Source organism: Phytophthora parasitica, assembly GCF_000247585.1.
Source record: "Phytophthora parasitica INRA-310 unplaced genomic scaffold supercont2.4, whole genome shotgun sequence".
In the NCBI taxonomy this organism is placed as follows: Eukaryota; Oomycota; class Peronosporomycetes; order Peronosporales; family Peronosporaceae; genus Phytophthora; species Phytophthora nicotianae.
Genome location: NW_008648990.1, coordinates 2,696,016 through 2,719,296, shown reverse-complemented (window position 1 = coordinate 2,719,296; position 23,281 = coordinate 2,696,016). Strand labels below are relative to the sequence as shown.

The 23,281-nt window shown below is 50.8% G+C and overlaps 6 protein-coding genes across 12 annotated transcripts; 2 read left to right on the top strand and 4 right to left on the bottom strand.

Annotated features, from left to right (window-relative positions):
* Positions 1 to 1,231: 1,231 nt before the first annotated feature.
* Positions 1,232 to 3,211, bottom strand: PPTG_03736. Of its 2 annotated transcripts, XM_008896424.1 has the most exons (7): positions 2,737 to 3,211; positions 2,463 to 2,670; positions 2,255 to 2,395; positions 2,083 to 2,163; positions 1,897 to 2,008; positions 1,704 to 1,816; positions 1,232 to 1,631 (listed from the first exon to the last, which is right to left on the bottom strand). In XM_008896424.1, the coding sequence occupies exons 1-7, from the start codon at positions 3,165 to 3,167 to the stop codon at positions 1,563 to 1,565; spliced, it is 1,155 nt and encodes a 384-aa protein (XP_008894672.1). In that variant the 5' UTR covers positions 3,168 to 3,211; the 3' UTR covers positions 1,232 to 1,562. The 2 variants fall into 2 exon arrangements, with proteins under 2 accessions (XP_008894672.1, XP_008894673.1); XM_008896425.1 differs by having other exon boundaries at positions 1,897 to 2,163.
* Positions 3,212 to 3,825: 614 nt separating this feature from the next.
* Positions 3,826 to 9,281, top strand: PPTG_03735 (hypothetical protein). The gene is made up of 2 exons (XM_008896423.1): positions 3,826 to 4,009; positions 4,083 to 9,281. Exons 1-2 carry the CDS (start codon positions 3,965 to 3,967, stop codon positions 8,133 to 8,135), a joined length of 4,098 nt encoding a protein of 1,365 aa, XP_008894671.1. The 5' UTR covers positions 3,826 to 3,964; the 3' UTR covers positions 8,136 to 9,281.
* Positions 8,127 to 12,657, bottom strand: PPTG_03734 (hypothetical protein; the record flags this gene model as incomplete). The annotated part of the gene is made up of 1 exon (XM_008896422.1): positions 8,127 to 12,657. The coding sequence occupies one exon, from the start codon at positions 12,655 to 12,657 to the stop codon at positions 8,179 to 8,181; it is 4,479 nt and encodes a 1,492-aa protein (XP_008894670.1). The 3' UTR covers positions 8,127 to 8,178.
* Positions 12,658 to 14,050: 1,393 nt separating this feature from the next.
* On the bottom strand, positions 14,051 to 15,338 carry PPTG_03733 (hypothetical protein; the record flags this gene model as incomplete). Its single annotated transcript, XM_008896421.1, has 4 exons — positions 14,704 to 15,338; positions 14,534 to 14,643; positions 14,378 to 14,469; positions 14,051 to 14,319 (listed from the first exon to the last, which is right to left on the bottom strand). Exons 1-4 carry the CDS (start codon positions 14,914 to 14,916, stop codon positions 14,051 to 14,053), a joined length of 684 nt encoding a protein of 227 aa, XP_008894669.1. The 5' UTR covers positions 14,917 to 15,338.
* PPTG_03732 lies at positions 15,197 to 21,743 on the top strand. 2 transcript variants are annotated; one of them, XM_008896420.1, is made up of 4 exons: positions 15,197 to 18,805; positions 18,876 to 19,352; positions 19,416 to 19,616; positions 19,683 to 21,743. In XM_008896420.1, the coding sequence occupies exons 1-4, from the start codon at positions 15,248 to 15,250 to the stop codon at positions 19,863 to 19,865; spliced, it is 4,419 nt and encodes a 1,472-aa protein (XP_008894668.1). In that variant the 5' UTR covers positions 15,197 to 15,247; the 3' UTR covers positions 19,866 to 21,743. The 2 variants fall into 2 exon arrangements, with proteins under 2 accessions (XP_008894668.1, XP_008894667.1); XM_008896419.1 differs by having other exon boundaries at positions 18,876 to 19,616.
* Positions 19,660 to 22,466, bottom strand: PPTG_03731 (hypothetical protein). 5 transcript variants are annotated; one of them, XM_008896415.1, is made up of 4 exons: positions 20,974 to 22,466; positions 20,687 to 20,913; positions 20,149 to 20,610; positions 19,660 to 20,076 (listed from the first exon to the last, which is right to left on the bottom strand). In XM_008896415.1, the coding sequence occupies exons 1-4, from the start codon at positions 22,390 to 22,392 to the stop codon at positions 19,959 to 19,961; spliced, it is 2,226 nt and encodes a 741-aa protein (XP_008894663.1). In that variant the 5' UTR covers positions 22,393 to 22,466; the 3' UTR covers positions 19,660 to 19,958. The 5 variants fall into 5 exon arrangements, with proteins under 5 accessions (XP_008894663.1, XP_008894664.1, XP_008894662.1 ...); XM_008896416.1 differs by having other exon boundaries at positions 20,708 to 20,913; XM_008896414.1 differs by having other exon boundaries at positions 20,687 to 22,466.
* Between the last annotated feature and the right edge of the window lie 815 nt (positions 22,467 to 23,281).

Below are 23,281 nucleotides of genomic sequence, written 5' to 3'. Positions count from 1 at the left end.
ATATGATACAGGATATCCGAGGGTTTCCGAAGCCACTAAGACTCTGGATATAAATATCCAGAGAATAAGTGGTGAACTTGGCGCAATAGATCGGACATTGGTCGATCTCCTCGAGGCATACATGGCAAACACAGACGTGGCGGCACGGGAGTAGGATAGCGCCCTGAGGACGCTCCAGGCAGATGACGCATTCGCTACTGAAGCTGCTTTCTCGACCGAAGATTTCCTGCTGTTGGCAGCAAGCTCATTAAACTAATTCTACTGTAGATGAAGGATCTGATCACTATAGACGTTTAGCACCTGAGAACTGAAAACATTGAGTGAGCTTCTTGACGGTCACTGGAACGCGACCCAACTTCAATGGCGTCGGACGGAAGTCGATCGTCACGCACTGACAGACCTCGTCGTCATGCGGACGATTCGATCACGGCCTCCTAAGCTCACAAATTTGGGCTTTGATACGTTGAAGAAGTCAGTCGAGCCGATGACGATCACGCAGGCGTATCGGGAGTCGTTAATGCTTGCAACAACCGGTGGTATTACTGTGCCTTCCTGCTTGCAGCCGGTTGCTACGACAGACGACTGAATCGATTTTTCTGGGTCTGCGCCGCTGAGCAGATCTTCTAGTATTGATGCCACGTATTCATGGACGCCGCCATCTTCTCTCCTGAAAGCAGAGCAATCATATGAGCTAACGGACTAATTTTAGGAGACAAGCAACCTGTACCTTTCCACCATTGAGCAGGCATGGAAGGAGCTTTTCCAAAGAGGTCTAGACCCGTTGTCAGTGAACTGGATATAATCCCATTATCGCCGTCGTCTAGCTGTTGGTGAGGTGTCTTCACAAGGTCCCCCCTGTCCTAAAACTTTCCTGGTAGCGAGCGCAAAGCGTGGATTGCGATTCGAGCGGCTCGTGTCGATCCAGTATTGACTAACATTCGTCGCTTTGACGGCCAGTTTACTCGTGGGTTTGTAACATTGTTTCGGTCCATTTCCAGAGCCTGTGGCCTTCACGTTTCAAAACACTTGTACAGCGCATTTGTTTCCAACTGGACCTAAACAGATAAACTCACCTTCTATCCCCCTGATACCTCGACGACCTTCACGGTTGACGCGACGATCTCGAATGGGATCCGTACGCGCTTCATTGTCGTTGAGGCGATCTGAAGCTGCGTGCTCAAGACTTCGTTCCAAGATGAGAGCCTCACGCTAGATTACCTTGACCGCAGCTTCTCCAAGTGGATAACCTAATTCAACAGCATCCAGACGGGTGAGCAACAAGGGAATCGTCCTAATAGTCTTGAGGAGCAGGTCCAGACATACAGCATTCTGCCGAACAGCGAATCGGACTTCAAGATACACAACTGCCAGGCTTACGAGTCGTATTATCTACCCCATTAGCCCACATAGCAAGATCCCAATAGATAAGTTTCATAGCTCCAGAGTAAGTGGTGGCATTCCATGCATCGCAACAAGCAATAGTCATCAGGTTGGGGAAAGCGCTATCCATAAATAATGAGGTAAGAAAGCCCACGTCCATATTGAGATTAGCTAGAAACCAGTTACAACAGAGTCGTGCTGCTCGTCTTGTTCAGTAGTCCAAATGCGAGCGAGTCCATGATGCCAAGAATCTGCAGTAACCACACACGTATAAGACCACGTAAGTAGCTGGTTCAAATGGCCAAAGTGTGGCGGCTACGCACCGTAAAAACACCGCCCACAATAGCGCAGACGCTCGTGAGGAACTGGAGGAAGCCGACACGGTACTGTTCGATGCGGAACATAATGGGCGAGAAAGTGTAGCCGAAAGAGACCACTGCGGATTTATAGCACGATCAGATGTCAGTCTTCAATGTCAACCAGAAGAAATCACGAGTCAAATCGCAAAAGACGTACTGGGGAGGCCCTTGTCGCTCACAGGAGTCAGCTGACGGAAGTGCTCCGTAGCGGAGAACTGGTTCGTGATGATTCGGCTAGCAGACAGGAACGTGTACTCCGTCGGCACCACCTGAAAGCGAGCGTGTTGAGTAGCAGAGTTTATACTAATCTATCTCAACTACAAGATCACCGCCAAGAACGTACCTTGAGGAAATACTGGAATGAGCCACGAGTAGACTCGTCAGGGAGCTCCTTCAGGCGGTTGTCCAGTGGGTTTTTCATGTCCTGTTTGTTGGTGCGGAGGTTCGATCGAGTACAAGGTTAGTAAAGGTTAGTGAGGTCTCTATTTGGCACGCGCAATAATTGCGAATCTTACCGGGTACAACTCGCCGAACGACAGCGAGCGGATAGTGTGGGAAGTGTCAAATACCTTGAAGGTGGCGTCCACCAGGTCTTGAGCCGACAAGTATCCCGAGCGGAAAAACTTGGACGGAGCGAAGTAAAGTCGACCGGCAACCTAACACATTCATCAGCTGTCAGCGTCTCTTGTCATTAACAAGCTGCACCGCTAATCCATTCATCACCTTGGAGACGACGAGCGAGCCCTTGATGCGGCATCCTTCGTTCACTTCTCCGCGCAGAACCTTCTCGACCTCCAGCTCTTGACACTGCGCGATCGTGTGTAGACTCGGCATCATCCAGCTCTTGCGGGCGTATGCAGCCTTGACGGACTCGCAGGTATTACAGCATTCTCCTGGTTCTCCAGCCGAGTAACAGCTCCCACATGCCGGTCTATCCTCAGCAAAAACGCGTCAGTCTCCTTTATTCTGCTACTACAGAAGCTACCTTCTCTCTTACTTCTCAGTCTCTCCATGCAGGTCCGTGTTATTGGTCAATGCGCCACCAATCACGTCCCGCATGCCCTCAGCCAGCGCCTGGCCGTTGTGATCCAGCGGGATCTTCTCGATGTTGTGTACAATATCGTGCTGGGCGTTGCCAGCCATGTCTGCAGACTCCACAGCCACGACGGAGCAAGGCATACGCGGGAACTCGAGGTCGAAATTGATGGATACGAGCGTATTGCGGCCGCCGTCCACCATCATCTTGTCCACTGTGTCCGTCGTGAGGTAAAAGCTCAGCTCAGACACCAGCAGCAGCGCGATGCACGCGAAGGCCAGCAGCGAGAAGAGACCTCCCTGGAGTGTGCGCACCTTGAACTCCTCGATCGTCTTCGGGTACGCATCCAGCCCCTTGAGCTTCGACACCCACGACGACGACTTGCTCGTCATGGTGCTTGAAGGTCGGTCTGAATGTTGCCACGAAGCAGCGTAGGATTTCTTAAGTACGAAATTGGGGTGGTGAACATCAAATATAGCCATTTCGGTGATCGACAGTTAGCGAAAAACCCGATGATTTCCAGGAGGGTTTATTTGTTGGTTGGAAATGGGTGGGATAAATGGACCCCCCAAAGATTTCTATTTGATCACTCTGCCAGAGGTGCAGTCACTCCCCGATATGAACCGGACCAGTCGACTGCAGCGCGTACGAGAATGGTAATGAGGCGACAGTGAAGACGACGCGACGGACCTGGACAGGTGGCGTCGCAGCATCCAGATCAGGAGAGCAGGAGCGACTCGCTCCTGCTCAGCCAGTGATACCCCATATCCGTAAGGAAAATGTTGGAAGTCCGATTATCATCACTGCCAGGCCGGTGATATCTAACAGCAAAACCTACACCACCATAATGGAGTGCGAAAAATTCTGAGAGTTTTTTTTTTTAAGTTGTTCAATCTCTCTGAGGAAGACTACGGTTGCTGAAGCATGATTAGTACGAAATCCTTGTGGTCATCAGCTGCACAAACGCTTGGTCACGCAATCGCTGAGTAGATTTGCTCATGTGTGCCGGGGTGGACTGACAATCTGCTGGGACCTCTTGATTGCGCTGAGCAATGTACCTACGTTTTATTTCGCCCCACCAACCATCACCTGCACCGCCAATGTCGATTCAACATGTCGCTCAACCAATCGCTTGAGGCAGCACAATGACACTTTTCATTCTGCAACCAGAAGCAAAGAACACGAAGACATGAACGACTACATGGGCACGACGCAGCAAGAGCAGTCACAGAAGGTAGTGGTTCTCAAAGTATTGGTCTTCAAGCTGCATTATTCTGACATCCATCTCGTTTTTGCTGTTTTGTTAGAGGTGGAAGGAGGCATTCACACGTGCTGTGCAGACGGTCGCAGAGGAGAGACGTCAATCGGTCGGAGAAGGCAGACTCACGTCCTTCGCAGATGTGGTCCAAGCAGCAGCGGCTTTCGATCGCAATGGCCATATCCACATGCACTTCGATGGCAACGATGACAAGTACGACATATCGGGTCTGCAACAGGAGGCTCAGAAGATTCAAGCCGATTCGCTCCAGGCTACACGACCAAGCAGCACTAGAACCAACCTGGACGTGCCATCATTGGCCATCTGCATCATGATCGTCGGCACCCACGGAGACGTGCAGCCCTTCGTCGCTATCGCCAAGAGACTTATCCAGGACGGCCACCGCGTTCGTCTCGCTACCCACACCGTCTATCGTGACTTCGTTATGAGCCACGGTGTCGAGTTCTACCCGCTTGGAGGAGACCCCAAGGAACTTGCAGCTTATATGGTCAAGACCGGTGGTCACTTGATCCCGCTCAGTCTCGAGGCGATCCAGAAGGACGTGCCACGAAACATGCAGATGATTGAAGAGATCATCCAGTCAACATGGCCTGCTGTCTCTGCCCCCGACCCGGACGGGGGCGGCCCAGGCGTACCGGGTAAGCCGTTCCAGGCGCAAGCCATCATTGCCAACCCGGTATCGTACGGCCACATCCACGTCGCCGAGCGACTTGGGGTGCCATTGCACATCATGTTTCCACAGCCATGGGTGCCCACGACGGCGTTCCCGCACCCACTGTCCAACATGCCGTACACTGGTAAACCCAAGAAGGTGAACTATATGACGTACAAGTTGGTGGATCTGCTCATGTGGCAAGGAACTGAAGGAATGGTGAACGCATTCCGCACCGACGTGCTGGGTCTGCGCAAGATCCGCAAAGGAGACGGCGGTCGAGATATTCTACTGGACCTCGCCATTCCCCACGCGTTCATGTGGAGTCCACACCTGGTACCGAAGCCGAAGGATTGGGGCAAAATCTACGACGTCATCGGTACGGTAACGCTCGAAGGACCCGGGTCAAGCTACACGCCTACGCCGGAGCTGGAGGCTTTCCTGGGATATGGCAATGGTCCCATTTTCGTTGGTTTTGGGTCCATGGTGCTTCAGGACCCGAAAGGTGTCACTAAGATGATCATTGAGGCAGCAGAACAAGCACAAGTGCGGGTGTTAATCCAGTCCAATTGGAGCGACATGGCCGGAGATATTGACGTTTCCGACAACATCTTCTTCCTCGGTAGCTGCCCTCATGACTGGCTCATGCCGCGTGTATCAGCTGTGGTGCATCATGGCGGGGCAGGCACCACAGCGGCGGGTCTGCTTGCAGGCAACCCCACGTTTATCGTACCGTTTTTCGGAGACCAACCGTTCTGGGGTCGTGCCGTTCTAGACGCTGGTGTCGGAGTGGAGCCTTGTCCGATCAAAGAGCTGGCAACCGAGAAGCTTCGCTCTGCCTTCGAGAAGTTGAAAAGTCCAGAGCTCCGCAAGCGTGCAGTTGAATTAAGCGACCTTATGCGGCAAGAAGATGGTGCTGGTGAGGCTGTGAGCTGCTTCTACCGCAATTTACCTGTGCATCCCATGCGCTGCGACCTAAATTGTGGTCGAGCTGCGACGCTGTGGAGTCAGAAAGACAAACTCCGTCTGTGTAATGAGTGCGAGTTCGTAGTGACGTCCCGTCCAGAGAACTCGCCCAAGGATATCGTGGAGTACACCTACGTTGACTATTCCGCTCGAGGCCCCGATAGTGTGTTTGAAGGCGCGTCTTCTGGAGTTTGTGCGATGGCTCACGCTATCGGATCAGGTATTAAGGATGTGTTTGTCAAGCCTGCGCAAAGGTATCGTGAGGAGGGTGCGAAGGGCGCTGTGGTGGGGCTTATGAAGGGCCTGGGTGGACTCATAATCAGTCCTTTGGTAGGGACGATGGTGTTCGCTGACCACGTTGCAACGGGTGTGTACAACAACAGCCGTGAGGAGAATGAGAAGAAAAGAGGCTCGATCATCAAGGGGAACAATAAGTTTCTGACTGCTCTAGGCTTCAAGTCTCGCAATGTTCACATTGGTTCGATGAGTGTGGATGAAATGGTGGAGGGAACTAGCCCGCAATCTCGGCAGATTGCAATTCAACTGACGACTGAAGAAAAGAAGCGGCTGGAGAGCAGATTCCACGCGCTTATGGAGGAGCGCAATGGTGTGACGGCGGCTCAGCGTAGTGCATCGGGTACACCTCATAACGGGTCACTGCCGACGATGAATATTTGTATGATGACGACCGGGACTTGGGAAGAAAGCGTCGGACAGTATGTTGCAATCGGCCAGCGACTCAAAGCGGCCGGCCACTGTGTACGCCTCGCGACCAATGCGGTTCACCGTGACCGCGTGCTTAACGCTGGACTTCTCTTCTATCCTCTTGGTGGTAGCACAGCAACGATCACCAACTTCCTCGAGTACATCCACCAACAAGCGAAGGAAAAGGCACGACACAGATCACGACTGATGAGTTTCATTCGCTCACAAGACTCGTTCTCAGAGATGAATGACCTACGCGAACTCGTGTTTTCGCTCTGGCCAGCGTGTGTGGAGGCAGACTCTGTAACCCCAGGCAAAGCCTTCCGTGCCGACGCGATAATTGCACACCCAAATTTGTTTGGACAGACCATCGTAGCGGAGCGTCTAGGGGTGCCTCTGCACTGTATGAGCGATACTCCGTCAACACGGACACAAGCACTTCCTCATCTCTTGAGCTCCAACACGGATTTACAGCGACCGTACCGCTACACACCGACCAATGCAGCTTCGTTCGATGTCATTGACAAACTGATATGGGGGGGTATGGGAGAGATCTTGGACGAGTTCCGGTATTCTCTGAGGCTTATTGGAAAGGCCACGACCAACAACTTGCTGAGTGAATGGCGAGTTCCTCACACGTACTTGTGGAACTCTGCGTTGTTGCCGAAACCTCAAGACTGGAGAAACGAGATCACTGTTACGGGATGTATTAACACAGTGGAAGACAACAAGGACGCTGACTTTGAACAAAAGCTGCAGTTGTTTGTTACTAAAAACTCGAATGCGCCAACCATTTACTTCGGTCTACAGTGCGATCACTGGGCTTCGCCTCGTGGTCAAGAACTTGTCAGGTGGCTCAAGAATGCTGCTCGGACTGCGAGCGTGCGTATTATTCTCCAGCAACGCAATAACAGCAACGTTCGCGGAGAGATTAGCATCGATTCTGTGCTCGAGATTGACCACAATGTTCCTGTGAAGCGCATTCTTCCGTATGTGAAGGCTGCTGTGCATTGGGGAGATTTATCCACTACGTCTGCGTGTTTAGCAGCAGCTAAGCCCGCATGTGTGGTCTATCGCACTAGTACGCAGCGTTTGTGGGGTCAGGCCTTGGCACTATCAGGTGTGGGTGTACAGCCATTGGAGATCGACTCGCTGACACCTTCCGACCTCGTTCGTATCTTCAAGGCCTTACTCGATCCCAAGCTTGCAGATTGTGCTCAACGTCTTGCTTCTTCGTGTTCGCCATCGGATGCTCTTGAGGCTGCCGTGTCGGCTTTCTATAGCAACTTGCCGTTAGCTGGTATGACTTGTGACTTGGACCCAACACGCATTGCTCGCGTCTACGACTTAGTTCATGAACTCAAGTTGTCGTATGAGGCGAGACTGGTGGTGCACCAGATCACACGTGACGGGGGCAGTGCGAGCGACTTGAAGTATAAACCACTTAAGTATTCAAGACATCACCCGCCCAAGTTTTCGTTACGGCAGCTCGACACGGAGCGTCTTCGTTCGTCTCCAGTTAACGGCTCTCCAACCAAAGTCGTGTATACACATGATCCTGCCAGCGAAGAAATAATGAAGAGTTCTTCACCTCAAAAGAGACGTGGCTCCCTGGTGCGCGGCCAGTCGATGGCTCTAGATGTGGTGGAGATGCCGAAGTTTTGGAGCTCACCGGAAGAACAGACGAAGTGTATGAAGGAGATCAATGCCAAGTATGAGCAGCTGTTGGCGGAGCGTGGCAGTCATGGATCTCCCTAAGTTGCTTACATTGTTTAATGTTGATTTAGTTCATTACTACTATCTACTCCACCGACATGTACAGCAGTTCTTCTTGACGTCGTCTCGCCTCGTTACCCACTCCAAAGAATCGCATCATCGCTTCACGTTTACTCGTGTTCTTCAGCATCTTGACGAGGCGATCGTAGGCTGCGATCGTGGCTTTACGCACTGCTGCCTCCTCTTCAGCCGAAGACCAGAACAATGCAATCTGCGTCGAAGTGACACGAGAACTGGATGGACTCGACACCGTTGACGTGTTACTTGACGCGTAACTTTGATCGTTTGTCGGGTTCTCCAGCATATCCAGCGTTAAACGCACCACATCGTACTTACGAACTGGTTTAACAATTCGTGATTCTTGTGAACTATCACGGATGGAAAATGTCGGAGGTTGGTGTCCACCGTATCGAAGAGGCTTGTACGGTTCGAAGCCTTTGCTCTCGTCCCGTCGAGGTTGCACAGCCACGTAGGCTTGGAGTGACAATTTGAGTTTGTGCCGCGGATCAAACACCCGTGCGATCTTGTTCGGTTCCACATCACACTGCATGGCTGCTATCGGCAGATTGGCGTAAAAGGCCTCAACCGCGGCCTTAACTGGTTTCTCTCTATCGAATGTGGTGGATAATCTCTGCGCCTTCTCTCGAGTATCCGGTTGAAGGAGATCCCTGAAATTCGACTCTAGAGACTCCGCCGTGCACGTTTTCCAGTCGATTAGTGGCAGACCGACCTGGGCCTGTTCACACACGCACGCCATGAAGTATTGCAATGAGTGAGTACCGCAGATACCCACGGGTTTGCCAGTCGAGAGAGCTTCAGCAGTGATGTCTGGCTCACCCCAGTGGATCGCTGCAACCACGTTTTGTTCTTGAAAAATGCGAGCATAATGGAGGTCGCTGGGAATCTGGAGGACGTTGACAGACTGGTAGGATGCTCGCTTTTTATCGCCTACCTCGCGAGTCTGGAAGATGATGCGGACTTGGGAATCCAGTGTAGTGGCAGCAGTATCAATCTTCGTTAGTAATTCATCTAGATCATCGGTTGTCATCAACCGCGTGGAGACTCCAAAGTAGATAATTGACGGTGTTGACGTCTGGAACGCGAATTTTGCGAGTTCTTCGGGCCACTTGAATTTTTTGTTTTCTTTGTCGCGCTTCTTACGTAGTTTCCGGTTAAGACCGTCGGTATTTCCTAGCGTCACATGACCAATAACTGATACATCCGCTCCCCAGTCCAGTGGCTTCGGTAGCAACGCAGGATTCCAAAGGTAAATGTGGGGAATATCCCATCGAACCAGAGGATCAGGTAGATCGCAACGTTTGTTGAGACCAATGAAGGCGCGAAACTGGGTCAACACTTCTTGTACACCGCCGTGCCAGAGTGTGGTGTCAACAACGCCATACGTCAGCAAGTTGCTCTGACTCAAGGTCATGATTGCCGGTTCAAGGCCGTTGATGGAGCTCAGAGGATGAGGAAAAGAGTATGTCGGGGAGAGAGGATCCAAACTCGCGCATTGAAGTGGAATCCCGAGTCGTTCTGCTACGTGAACGTGACCAAGCAGCAGCGGATGCCAAAAGAGTGAATCTGCGCGAAAATGAACTCCAGGAATGTTTGCACCGCCGCCATGAGGGTCCGATCCATACGCTGCTGGCCACAGCGAGTAAATAAGCTCCTTGAAGGCTTGAATGGCGCCTGTACCGAGACGACCAGGAACTGCCGCCCGCGCTGCGTTTTGACTTTCGTACACAAACTTGGCAAAATCCTGAACACTTTCGGGTGCCCCAGCAAGTGGATAAAACTCCAAACCGCGCAACATGATCTCAGTGCGAAAGCGTTCGTTAGCTGCAACACGCACGCGATGTCCCTGTTCCTTGAGCTTGATCCCAATGGCCACAAACTGCTTCACGCCATTGTTCCACGTGCCGATAGCCGCGAGACACACATTCATAACTGGGATTGATTGCTCTGTACCCGGTGCTTTGTTTACACTTGAATACGCTTCCCATTCAGCAATAGTCGACGGTTCCACTACATCGGCTGATTCAGACACGTCCAGCGATATTTCCACAACTCCGGTCGGTGTAAGCGTAGAAGTCTTCAGTTCGATGGTAGACGCTTTGATTTTGACCATATCAACGCATTCAACGCTAGTGATAACGTCTGCATCGAGAAGAGTTACGTCGTTGCTAGGAAATTCTTGTAATGGCTGGTCGTACCGACTCTGAGGCTCCACACGAGCAGAAAACAAGATGCCTTCCTTGTGCAACGCAAGTTGTTGGGCCCTTTCTGCTTTCAATAGGGACTCATAACGCGCGCGGTAGCGCTTCTTTACGGCATTTCGTAGTTGCTTCAGCATCTTCTCGCGGTCTTTTTGTCGCGCAAAAATCACGATGTCAACAGCATTGGGCCCAACTGCCAAGCAGAACGTGTCAACAAGTCCGTCTTCTGCTCCAAGTGCCGCCATCAAATGTCGGTCGAACACACTGTTCAATTTGCGATGCCCTTCTTCTCGATTCGCGTTCTTTTGCCCTGTAGCTGCATGGTCTGCCAGCAGCAGAGCCCCGTGTACTGGTCGCACTAGCAAATAATACACTCCAGCCGCTGTTCCTTTGATTCCGCCTACGATTCCTCCCTTAATCAAGCCTTTCGCTGGTTGTACTAATACTCCAGTGAATGCCCCAGTCAGCTCGTGTGCGAAGACGATGACTCCCGTAGCTACTCCAGTCAGCAATGAGCTTGGACCTCGAGCAGAGTAGTCGACAGCATTGTATCGTAACAATCTTTGGTGCTTTTTACCTTGACGCTCTCTTACTACAAGCGCACAGCGATCACAGAGCTTGATCCTGTCGTGGACACTCCACTGGGATGCAATACGTTGGTGGTCCAAGTCACACCACATATCTTGAGTCGGGAGATGACGGTAAAAGCTACGTACGGCCTCTTCAGCGCCGTCTTCTTGTTGCATAATACGCTGCATCGCTTCCGCTCGTTCACGCAGCTCTGGGTTTGCTAGATCCACGAAGGCCTTGCGTAATATTTCGGTTGTAAGTTGAGTTATCGGGCAGGGAGGTACACCCACTTGAGCATTTACTACAGCTTGACCCCAAAAAGGTTGGTCACCGAAAAATGGCACAATGAAGGTCGGTTTACCAGCTAGTAACCCTGCAGCGGTAGTGCCGGCACCGCCATGATGAACAACGGCGGACACTCTGGGCATGAGCCAGTCGTGAGGGCAGTTGCCGATGAAGAAGACGTTGCTGGGGATTTCAATGTCGCCAGCCATATTACTCCAACTTGACTGGATCAGGACACGAACGTTGGCCTGTTTCGCTGCTTCGATGATCATTTTCGTCGTAGCTAGAGGGTTTGCTAGTATCATGGACCCGAAGCCGACGAAGATAGGACCTCCGTCACTACCCAGAAATGCCTCAAGCTCTGGTGACGGAGAGTAGACGGACGCGGCTTCTTTCAACGTAACAGTGCCAATGACATCGTACAGATTCCCCCAATCTGCAGGTTTTGGTACGAGTTTAGGACTCCACATGAAAGCGTGGGGGATATTCAGATCCAAGAGCAACTCGGAGCCAAGGTCACCATTGCGAATAGGACGCAGCTTCAATACTTCGGTTCGGAATTCATTGATTATTCCTTCTGTACCGTGCCACATGATGAGATCCACCAGTTTGTAGGAGAGATAGTTCCTCTTCTGCCATTTACCAGTGTACGCCAGATTCGATAGTGGATGTGGAAACGCCATGGTGGGTACCCACGGTTGTGGGAACATGATGTGGAGCGGGACCCCGAGACGCTCAGCCACGTGGATATGTCCATACGAAACAGGGTTAGCAATGATGGCTTGGGCTCGAAATGGGGGCCCTGGAACACCAGGACCTCCGCCGTCAGGGTCTGCATCGGATACCGCAGGCCACGTGGAGAGAACAATTTCATTGATCATCTCTCTGTTTCTCGGGACATCTTTCGTTAGCGTCTCGATTTTGGTTGGAATGAGATGGCCACCGGTCTTGACCATGTAAGCAGCTAGTTCTTTCGGGTCTCCCCCCAGCGGGTAGAACTCCACACCGTGGCTCATAACGAAGTCTCTGTACACTGCATGGGTAGCCAAACGCACGCGGTGACCGTCTCTTTGTAGTCGCTGAGCGATGGCCAGGAACGGTTGAACATCACCTCGTGTGCCCACAATGAGGATGCAAATATTCATCAAAGGAGGAACCGAGACCAACAGGGAATCGACACATTCGGCTTTCGGTTTCTTGGAGGTTACGTTTCTTTCGTGGTTTGAGGAATTGGACGATCCGCTTTCCGCTTCAGGAGTATTGATCCGGGGTGTCTGAAGATCGATGGCATCTTCTGCCGGAAATTCCAGTTGAATGTGACCATCAGGTCTCTGAAGCGCGAGGATCGCACGGTGAAGTTTGCGAAACTTGCCACTCGCGAAGGACCTTGACTTGGGCGATGAAGCGTCGACGGGGGCCGTGCGGTGCATTGGGTTGTCGAGTACAGGGCAAGTCCGTGAATGGAACTGTGCTTTATCAAACTACATGAGTATGGACTAAAGATAGCAAAGTAATCATAGCGAAACCTTCGATTATCAGTGAAATCCAGTCATTGTACCCAAAATAGCTTTCATAATAATAAGAGTACTTTATTAAGCTTTTTTTATTTATTATTTTTCAATCGTTGCTTCCACGTCGATCAGAGATTAGATAGACTAGCATGCATCAATATAATTGAAAACTGCGTGCATCCAACAGCGCGAAAAAGGATGCTTAAAACAAAAAAACCGTTTTGGTTAGTTTAGTAAAATCGTTAGTAGTATTTTGGGTGAAAATCATTAGTAAAATCCAGTAATTGGATCCAAAATAGTTTTTTTTAAGTATCCTTTTTAGCGTTGTTGGATGCACGCAGTTTGTAAGATGTTATCTTACTGTACAGTATCGCATCCAACAAAAAATGCATCTAAAGAATAGTTTATTACGATTATAGCACTCATACCCACGTGTAGAATAGCTATTCATGTAGACCCTGAGCAGCTTCATCATGACACCGAAAATTGTACTTAGACTGATGCATAAGCCCAGAATCTGGTGGAGAAAGCGCCTGAAGACGAGCAAGAAATGCTAGTATAACATGTTTTGAATCCATCTCTATTTGATCGTTTTTTTAGAGGAATGCATCCAATGCATGCATCTAGCAACGCTGGATTTTACTGATAATCGATGATGATGATGATAGGTGGACTTCTATTTTGTTTTAACTATTATTTTCTTTAGAAAACTTATATGCGTGAAGACGCGAGACGATGTCTTGTGTCTTTCTGTGGAAATATGTAACACCCATTGGACTCTGAGGTTCCGTCTTTGTAATGCAGTTCTGTGACGGTGGGTACTTGACAATTCATTTCAAAGTTCTTGTTCTCGTTGCGTGAAGATAAAAACTTGGATGCTTGTCGATGTTGTTATCGCCCTGTAAAACTTCTCGGGATAATATATTCCGAACGAAAGTAAGAGGATTCTCGGACGTTTTTGTGCAAAGTGGCATTTACTTCTTACGAATGAATTCTATTATACTGTATTATATTATTACATGTTATATTCATACATCAGGGTAGCTTTTGTGCACCACACGTAAAAAATAATCAAAGCCTGATTACTTTTGCAATTTCAGTAATCAGACTTTGATTACTTTGTAGTAATATGGTATTATCTTTAAACAAAAAGCTTGTTGCTCGCAATAAGGACGCCACCTCGTAGAGAATCTCTACTTTGGATTTTACGGGAGCTGCAGGCAATGATTTTTTTTGCATATATGACTCACAATAGCTACCCTAAATGTATAATTCACTCATTACTGGCATTACAACGAAGCCTTGCAACCAGTTAGTTGTCATCGTTATTGTTGCTTCGCTTATCTTTGATGATGAGTTTGTGGATTTTGCGTAGCTCAGTCATTCGCTCCAAGATCTCGCGCTCGACAGGAGCTGCCTTCTCTGGTCTTCCCATTGCGATCATTTCGGACATGTAGCTCTTTCGTGATTCCACCTCTTTTAGCACCGCGTCGTAGAGCCCCTCAAGCTGCGTCAGACGATTCTTAGGGAGTTTTCCATTGCGCAGCGCAGCAGCATGAGAGAGTTCTCGATCGAGGAGATCTGCACCACAAGTATTAATGCATGGTTATTTCAAGTAATAGAAGGTACAAGGGCGCACCAGATCCGGGCAAGAGCTCGCGGGGTAAGATACTCCCAGTTGAATACGAGAAAACCTGCTGCAGTTTTTCCTTCTCCTGATTCGGAGCGCGTCTAGCCGACCAACAGGCACTGATCAGACTTAACTTTCACAGTAAATACACCAGGACCAACCAACCTGATGCAGCTCATACGGGACCCCTCCATCTGCCTCTTGATCTCATTCATCTCCTTCTCAATCTCACTCAGTGGCTTTTTGTGCGTCGACAGGTAGTCGATCGGGTGCATCTACCAAGGCCACAACAGTCAGCACTCACGCCCCAATCGAAATCTCTACTCTTCACACACCTCGGGGGATCCTCCCTTGTGCTTGGACGGCACCGGCGCCTTGATCGCTCGACTCGAAGTGTTCGCCACCAGTCGATGTGTCCTCGAATCCGAAGCACCCGCCACTCCACCGCCAGGAATGAACGGCGCCGTCGCCTCTCGAGGCTTCATCTTAAGCTCTGCAGCAGCAAACAGCAACGCCAAGTTAATAGCATACCAATTTCCCCTCCCCATCAGCTCACGAACTCGGATATGAGATTTTTGGCTTGCTCGTGCCGCAGTAGAGCTTCTTCAGCAGTCGTCCTGCCTCCGTGTCGCCCCCGAACGCCCTGCCAGCAGCAACAATACAAATGACCATCACTCCTTCATCATTGCTGCCATTATACCTCCACTCACTTCCATGCTTCCGCCGTACGATCCTCCATAGTAAAACGTCAATAGCCGGCAAAGTTGCAGTGGTTGAAGTGCGTCGTTTCGTGGTAATGACACATAAACGGGACGTCGGAAGAAAAAAAGTAACAATCTGAGCCGAGATGGCTACACCCATATTCTCAATACCGCACTCATGGAGTCTCTGCGGCGCCTTACAAGCTCCGTATTCGACGCGGGTCTTGTGCGTCGAGGCAGTCTCGGGGACGTGCGGCCTCCAGACGCTCGCTCTCTAGAGCTCACCTTCATGACTGAGCGACTGATGGTCGTGGGCGCGCCCTGCGACGGCCCCACCGACAAGAAGCGAAACATGGTGAACGTGGACGACTTGGCACAGTACCTGGACACGCAACACCGCGGCCACTTTATGCTGTTCAACCTCAACGCGCTAGAAGATGCAGCAGCAGACGATGGACGTCAGTCTGTGGCTGATAAATTGCACGAGCAGCTACTCGAGTTCAACTGGGAACGCGATGGTATGAAGGCGCATACACCACCCTTAGATCTTATTTTTCGCATCTGCTACGCTCTGGACGCGTGGCTCTCGCTGGATCCACAGCATGTAGCGCTCGTTAACTGCCAGACTGGCAAGACTCGCAGCGGCGTCGTGGTTGCCTGCTATTTGCTGTTCGCCAGGCTCGCAGACGACCCGACCGACGCCTTTGTCGAATTTTATAGGAAACGTTGGGATATGAAGTCACTCACGCCGCATGCGTTGAAGAAGAAGACGCCACCGTCTATTCAGAGGTTTCTCACTGGGTTCCATGAGCTTCTAGCGCAGCAGAAACCGCCCAATGCCAAGCCATTGCTGCTCAAGGCCGTGATTTTTAGACAACTGCCGGTGGAACTGCAGCCCTGTGTACAGATCTGGGACGACTACAAGCTGGTGTTTTGTACTGATGAACTTCAGATCGGAGAGAACGGGGAAGCTCCAGTACTGGACTGGAACGAGGAGGACGGATTCTTTGCTATTTTGTGGGAGAATGGCATCGAGTTGGACGGGGGATTCTCGATCTTGTGTTCGTTTGGAGAGGATTATGACAACGCAGACGATGTGGACGCGTCCTCGAGAGTTTTATTCAGATACGCAGACTCGACGCTGTTTCTAGTGCCTGGACTGGTGACGCTTAAGAAACACGATCTGGACCTGATGAAGCAGTACGAACATGGATTCGATGAAGATCAGTTCTCGGTGGATCTGGTGCTGCATGAGAACAACATTAAGAAGTCCCGAAATTTGGTAAAAATGGATTATACAGGGAACAATGCGGTACGACAGGGCCTGATAGAGATTACCAAGCACCACGTCGTGTTACCGGACCCAGCAATGCACTCGAATTTTATCCGCATGGGCTTCTGCGAGACTCCGACTACGTTCGCACTGCAATGCTCTCAGAATGCTCCGAATGTGGCGCTAGACCTGCTGCATTCCAAGGGATTGTCAGCTTGTTTTGCTCAAGAAACAGCGGAGTTGGCAGCTAAAACCGAACAAGAAGAAGAAGCGACTAATAGCAATCAGACTGCGGATCCCCCTACCGAGAGCGACCAGCAACCGGCACTACGTCGGCAGACGACGGCGGAAATTGTGGTCATGCAGTCCCAGCGTTCACGGTATTCGATCCCTACAGCGGTGGACTCGTCGTTGTGCGATACTTGCAAAGAAGACGACTACATGATGCGCCCACAGATCGTCCGCTGTGCTGGGCGATGCGGAAAGTATTACCACACGACGTGTGTGGGGTTACGAAAAATCCCATTTGGATTGACGACGATGAGTGATCGCACCAACCATGCTGTGTACGTGAAGAAGTTCTTCAGTGCGTGGGAATGTGACACCTGCGCTCCAAAGGCTCCGCTCCCAACAACAACTCTACCTGGTGGAGAGATTCCGTCAAATATGAAGCTGGTACCTGCTTCCTGGGTTGGTGGAGAGCCGAGCATCACATCAGCGAACCCACAAGATGTTACAGATGCGGGCAATACAAGAGATTCATCGAATACAACCGCGACTCGGGACAATCTATTTGTCTCTGTAGATGAACCTCGCTCGGAAGAGTTCCATCAGCTGAAGGAGTTTCTAGCGACAAATGGGTTATCGATTGAAGATCTTATGAAGGCAGCGACGAGTCCGGCTACCACGAGCGCTTCGGAGACTGTGTCTTTAGCGAGCACGCTGACATCACCAACCTCTGCTGTTATGCCGTCTGGTCCACCCAAGCTGGATATGAAGTCTGCATTATTTAGCGAGCTGAAGACGGCCAGTAAGTCTAGTGATGTAAGCGAGACGCCGGCAGCAAGCAGTGGAGACAACAAGTACACGTTGATGCTGAAGCGAGGAGTTCCTTTCGAGGCTGTACAAAACTGCATGCGGAAGGACGGTGTTGATCCCTCGACATTGCAGCCGCTGGCTTCGAGCGAAGGCAGCACAGGTGATGACAGCGTGAATGAACCTTCTGGCGCTCAGAAAACACGGCTAAAGGACATGGAAGAGTACGCCAAATACTTCCGAATGCTGCGGATGGGATGCCCGAAAGAAGCGGTGAAGCAGAAGCTAACCATGGACGGGATTGACCCGGTCATTTTGGACTTTGGCCCTGATGCGATTTACGAAGAGGTGAAGGACAGTATAGCTGCAACACAGAGCATGCCAACGCTTCAAGATGATATCAAATGCGTGAATCCACCTGCAACAGGAGACGTGATAGCAGAAGTGTTGTTGAAAGATCATGAAGTGTACGCCAAATACTTCAAGATGTTGAAGATGGGGCTGCCTGAGGGAGCAGTTCGTCAAAAAATGAAGGTGGACGGTGTTGATGAGCGTGCTCTAGATCTAGGAGGTGATGCACCTTTCTCCAAACTGCCAAAACCAGAGACAACAGAACCTGCCACCCCAGTGAACGATGTGAAGCTGAAAGATGATTCGACGTATGCCAAATTCCTTAAGATGCTGCAGGTGGGTTTGCCCGAAGGAGCTGTGCGCCAAAAGATGAAGGCCGAAGGTCTTGACGAGCGTGCTCTGGATCTGGGAGGTGATGCGCTGGTGTCGGAGCTGACTACGAAGAATGACGTCAAGCTTCAGGATGACCCCGTGTACTCGAAATATTTCAAGATGCTGAAGATGGGGCTTCCTGAGGGTGCTGTAAGACACAAAATGACGACTGAGAACATTGATGTGCGTGCGCTAGACCTAGGGCCTGATGCTACTGTTTCGCAATTGTCATCTAGCGGGGGTGCTAATGCAGCAAAAGCTGCAGTACCGAAACCCAAACGCGCTCGCAAGAAGCTGCACTGGCAACCGATTTCCGAAGACCGACTGAGTAATCTCAACCAGCAGACGATTTGGGAAGACGAAGATGACGACGTTGATTTCGATGTGGACATGGATGAGCTGGAAGCGCTCTTCTTCGCAAATCAGAACACCAACAGTGCAAAGAAGAACTCGTTACGAGGACAGAGTAAAGCATTGAAACGCAAACAGGCGGTGACGCTAATTGACGGGAAACGTGCGATGAATGCAGCTATTTCGCTGGCCCGAGTCAAGCTCTCGTACAGCGAGATCGCTGATGCAGTGACGAAGTTTGACCCAAGCGGACTGACTATTGAGCAGCTCATCGGAATCAACGAATTCCTGCCGACTTCCGAGGAGGCAGCAGTGGTTTCTGGATATACCGGAGATAGGAAGATGCTGGGCGAGGTACGTCTTCAGTTGTTATGTTTGAGGTTATTGTACTAACTTGTGCTGTTGCGTGTATCAAAAAAATCAGGCGGAGAAATTCATTTTTGAGATTGCGAAGGTCAAGCGATATGCACCACGAATGGAATGTTTGGTATACAAGATGTCCTTCACTTCGCGCAGTACCGAGCTCGCTGCTTCTGTTGCTCATTTGCAAAAGGCAGGCGAAGAAGTGAAGGGTAGTCGACTATTAAAGATTCTGCTGGCTATGGTGCTCAAGTTGGGCAATACGCTGAATGGAAGTGGTGAAGAGAATGGAATTAAGGGCTTCACTGTGGACTCATTGTTACGGCTGGGCCACACCAAGGCTGTCAACCAGAAGACGACCGTGTTACACTATTTAGTCCGACTCGTGAAGAAGAACCACCCGCAAGTCCTTGACTTCCAGGCGGAGCTGCGAAGCGTTCCTCTTGCGGCGCGTGAGTCTTTCGAGACGGTCGACGAAGAGTTCAAGAAACTGGAAAGGGGCCTGGCAAGTCTCAACACAGAACTGGGTTTGCTGGAAAAGGTTTGTAGCCATATTAGGGTATGTTGTGCTGCTATACTAACTCGAGTTATTGTGTTTAAGCAGCAAGCAGTCGAGAGCTTAGGACTGGAGGTGACCGTCAAGGCAATGCAGAATGCTGCTTCAGATATTGAAGCTCAAATGAAGACACTCGCCGATGGGATAGCTCGGGCAAGAGAAGAAGTTTCGAGTGTATTGGACTACTTTGGTGAAGATCCGAAGCGAAACCCGACGGAGTTCTTCACGACACTTGCCTCCTTCTGCTCGGTACGCTCGTTATTTGTTGTAAGCATGTTGTATGCGGATGTAAAAGCTAACATATTGTTGACGTAGATGTTCCAACGCGCGCGTAATGAGGTGGTTGCTGCGGACGAGGCTGAACGCTTGAAGCTGCGTCGATCGAACTCCATGAGACCACAAACGAAGGCAAGTAACGGAGCACCTTTGAAGGTATTACGTCCGATTCTAGAGCGCTCACAAAGCACCATAGAAAAGCGGCATTCCGACGATAACTAACTAAAGCAAGTTGTGCTGGTCATTATTATACGTAACGTTACTATGGAAATGTTTGTTAGGGTGGCAAGTACGCACGTTCTGGCTCCTTGGTCTTCACCGCCAACCCATCGGTCTCTGCTTGATGCGCTTGGCCGACGCGACTCTCCTCGCTACTGGCGGTGCCGCCACAGATCGACTCGAGGCCAGAACGCGTACTGCTCCTCCAACAGGGCTACACAAGACAACAGCATGAAAAACATGAGTCATGGCAATATGAAACTAGGAAGGAGTGCGCAATACTTGCATCCGAGGTGTAGTAGCCGCAGCGGGCTCTCGAGATGGCAGCGACGCAGTCGAAGTCCCGATTGTTTCTAGTGACAAATCGAACGAAACTTGCTTGGACGCCATAGTGCTGTTGTCAGCATCTGCTTCTGCCTCAGTAAGGTCGATAATGCCTCCATCATTGACACGTTGCTTCTTGAGGATACTGCGAACTTTCTCGGACGTGGATGATCTCTTCCTTTTGCCTTGAGTCGGAAGGGAACGATCTCTTGCTTTTGTCTTGAGTCCTGGAGCTGCAGCTCTTTGGTCTAAGGCCGACAGACTCAGTCGCCTTGAAAAGTTCGTGGGAGGAGAGATCCCACTCGGTTTGCCGTTGATCGATATCCTGATCTCTGCAGTCTCGGGCGAAGACTCGTTGCCACGTAAAATGTTTTCCGCGACATTCTCAATTCCATTCAGCCCTTGGGCATTGGCCAATTTCTCCCTACAATAAGTCAACGAGTTAGTCATTTGGGAATGAATGGCAAGGATCAAGTGCTCCAGCACGCCGATCGGCTTACTTTCGAGCGAATAAACTCCACCTTCGCGAAGAGATTGGGGGAGGCAACTCTGGAGGTGAAGGGGTCCTCATCTGCTGCAAAACTTTTCTGGCCTCTTCGCCCTTGGATCTGCGACGATGTTCCTCCTGTCGATACTCTTCCAGTCGTCTCTCGTACTTCTTACGCAGTTCAAGTTCCGCTGTCAATTTTTCTTGCAAAGCCTGGATCTGAGAAACCTGATTGGCAACCTGCAAGCACAGCTCTAACGTTAGTGCGCGAAGACTAAGGCATGACGAAGAAAACCTTACCACTCCGTTCAGTCTCAAAATCTCCGCGCGTTCAGTACGACGCGACTTGCCCATCTGGATGTGACTCACACGTGACGCAAACTTAAGAGAATTGATCGTCTCGTTCACGTCTGTACTTCTTGGACTCACGTGAACAAACAATAGAGTGCGGTTGGCATTGCCACTCAGCGAATCCTGCAGTAAGTGCGTAAGCTTAGAGTTGCGGAACGGGATATGCTTCTCCTTCGCCAGTAACGCCGACAAGACGTCGCCCACAGCTGCGAGCGACTTGTTAATATGCTGCGACTCCCGTACGGTAAGTGCAGACGTATCTGCCGTCTTTGACAGCCGTTCCGAGCCTGCCAAGTCCACGAGAACCAATCTGCCTGTATCTGTCTCTCCATTGGCCTTACTGGTACGCAGAATATCAATCATCAAAACGGTGTGCGCCCGGTTGCTGCGGTCGTTCTTCTTAGTCTTACTGCGAGTAATAGCGTCGTGGAATTCCTTGGTACTTGGCGCATCGATCGTCTCCACATTCTTCAAGTAAACTCCATTCTCTCCATGTCGGATCTCCAGCGTAGACGATGAGCTGCTCTGCTGGTTACCACACATGCTGGTGGCACCGACGTGGCAGCCCATACCGGCGCTCGTTGGTGAGCCTCTGTCCCCTGAAGTCGTCCCTGTAGTAGAATTGCTGCTGTTCTGGGCCAATAGATCGTAGATCTCTTCGTTGTAGATCTCCACGATCTGAATACGCACCTTGAAATCATAGACGTGTTGCTGTTGCGTTATCGACGAGTAGATGAGCTCAGCCGCTCTGTAGTAGAGTCCCATGTCACTCTCTGTTCCTTGCATTGTATGGGTCTTACCAGCACCTGTCTGGCCGTAAGCGAACACGCAGGCGTGACGGCCAGCGACGGCCGAGCGCACGAGTGGCGCCACTTCCTTAAAGACTGTCAACTGCGAGTGCTGCTCGTGGAAAACTCTAGAGAATGAGAAGCTCTTGTACAATGCCCCGTCCACGGGTGAGAAGACGCTTAGTTCTTGCGCTGACTCGACCTGTACGCGCTTGCGGCGCTTGTCCGGGCTCGTGTTCTCGCTCTCCTCACCGCTGGAGCCCGCGGCAGTCGCTGGCATAGGCCGCACGCGACACAACACGCGGATGTTGCCCTGAAGCTCGGCCAGCCTCGTCTCCAGGTGAACGCGGGCCGTGCGTTCATGGGCCAAGGCGTCGGCTGACGCACGCTCTCGCTGTCTGCCGCCTTCCAAAGCGGAGACGAGCTCAGCACCAAGAATGCCAAAGTCGCGGCCGCACAGCCGGAAGGACGTGGCTACGTCACGCTTTAACGCCGAGAGACTCGCACGCAGCTGAGATGCCAGCTCGCGCGTGGACGGCGGCGCGGCGGGAGCGGACCTGGCTTCGACATCGTCGCCCATGATCTCGATCTGGTTGCACTGGGAGTTTGTATGGGGATCGGCACCGGAGTTGAAACCTGGCGCGGAATCGAGCGCGCCAAATATTTTGAAAAAGAGTGAGATTTATTTGTAGAGGTTGGTATCATCGGGGTTGGAAGGGAATTAAAATAGGAGAAACGTACGTTCGAGTATTATGATAGGCCACCGTTAACGATTTTTTGCATAAAAAGTACTTTGTAAAGAAAAAGTGCGCTCGGACCACTTTTTGATCTTTATTATGGTGGGCCAAAAGCTATGAGCAGTCTAGCTTTATGACTTGCAATAGCGTTTCACAACTGGTAAGATACAATGCAGAGGCAAGAACACACGGAAAACACGCTAATGGTATCGCCGGTCAGTCGAATCCGAAGCCTCAATAGATAGCAAGGAGCCGGCTCTTGATGTGAGCTTTGGCGAAATAAATGTCGATGACGGCCAATCATGACCTGCTCGTCGCTCAAACATGTATGATTTCAGTTCGCAACTACTGTGCTGACTCACTTACCAAGCTTACCGCCGATTTCTCAACAAATTGTTGGCGAGCTGCCAACACAAATGCCAATGACTGCAGCTCTGCTGCAGAGCTTGAAGAAAACCAACGAGTCGTCAATGAAGTACTGCAACATGCCTGGAACAGCAGATCGACTTGTCAATCGTGAGCGCTATCCGCCACGAGAAACCCTGTCCTCTCGTATCCACGAATGAGACCCTTCTTGTGCATCAAGTGAAACTTGTTACTACAGTAGTCTGCTGCATGCAGCCTAAACATGTACAGGCATGAAGTCGTAAATGCAACCACAAGCTATGCGCAGCGCGTCAGTGGAGATGGGAGGAATGATACCGTCTCAAGTGCTATTCATACCGTCCAATC

Excerpts from the sequence above, each read along its gene's own strand:
- PPTG_03736 (XM_008896424.1), bottom strand. The coding sequence starts at position 3,167 with ATGACGAGCAAGTCGTCGTCGTGGGTGTCGAAGCTCAAGGGGCTGGAT. Across the intron at positions 2,671-2,736 it reads CTGCATGGAGAGACTGAGAA|ACCGGCATGTGGGAGCTGTT; the intron begins GTAAGAGAGAAG and ends TGCTGAGGATAG. Across the intron at positions 2,009-2,082 it reads CATTCCAGTATTTCCTCAAG|GTGGTGCCGACGGAGTACAC; the intron begins GTACGTTCTTGG and ends GCTCGCTTTCAG.
- PPTG_03735 (XM_008896423.1), top strand. The coding sequence starts at position 3,965 with ATGAACGACTACATGGGCACGACGCAGCAAGAGCAGTCACAGAAG. Across the intron at positions 4,010-4,082 it reads AGCAAGAGCAGTCACAGAAG|AGGTGGAAGGAGGCATTCAC; the intron begins GTAGTGGTTCTC and ends CTGTTTTGTTAG.
- PPTG_03732 (XM_008896419.1), top strand. The coding sequence starts at position 15,248 with ATGGAGTCTCTGCGGCGCCTTACAAGCTCCGTATTCGACGCGGGTCTT. Across the intron at positions 18,806-18,875 it reads ATAGGAAGATGCTGGGCGAG|GCGGAGAAATTCATTTTTGA; the intron begins GTACGTCTTCAG and ends CAAAAAAATCAG. Across the intron at positions 19,617-19,682 it reads CACTTGCCTCCTTCTGCTCG|ATGTTCCAACGCGCGCGTAA; the intron begins GTACGCTCGTTA and ends TTGTTGACGTAG.
- PPTG_03731 (XM_008896414.1), bottom strand. The coding sequence starts at position 22,392 with ATGGGCGACGATGTCGAAGCCAGGTCCGCTCCCGCCGCGCCGCCGTCC. Across the intron at positions 20,611-20,686 it reads TGGAGTTTATTCGCTCGAAA|GGAGAAATTGGCCAATGCCC; the intron begins GTAAGCCGATCG and ends GACTTATTGTAG. Across the intron at positions 20,077-20,148 it reads GCGGCTACTACACCTCGGAT|CCCTGTTGGAGGAGCAGTAC; the intron begins GCAAGTATTGCG and ends TGTCTTGTGTAG.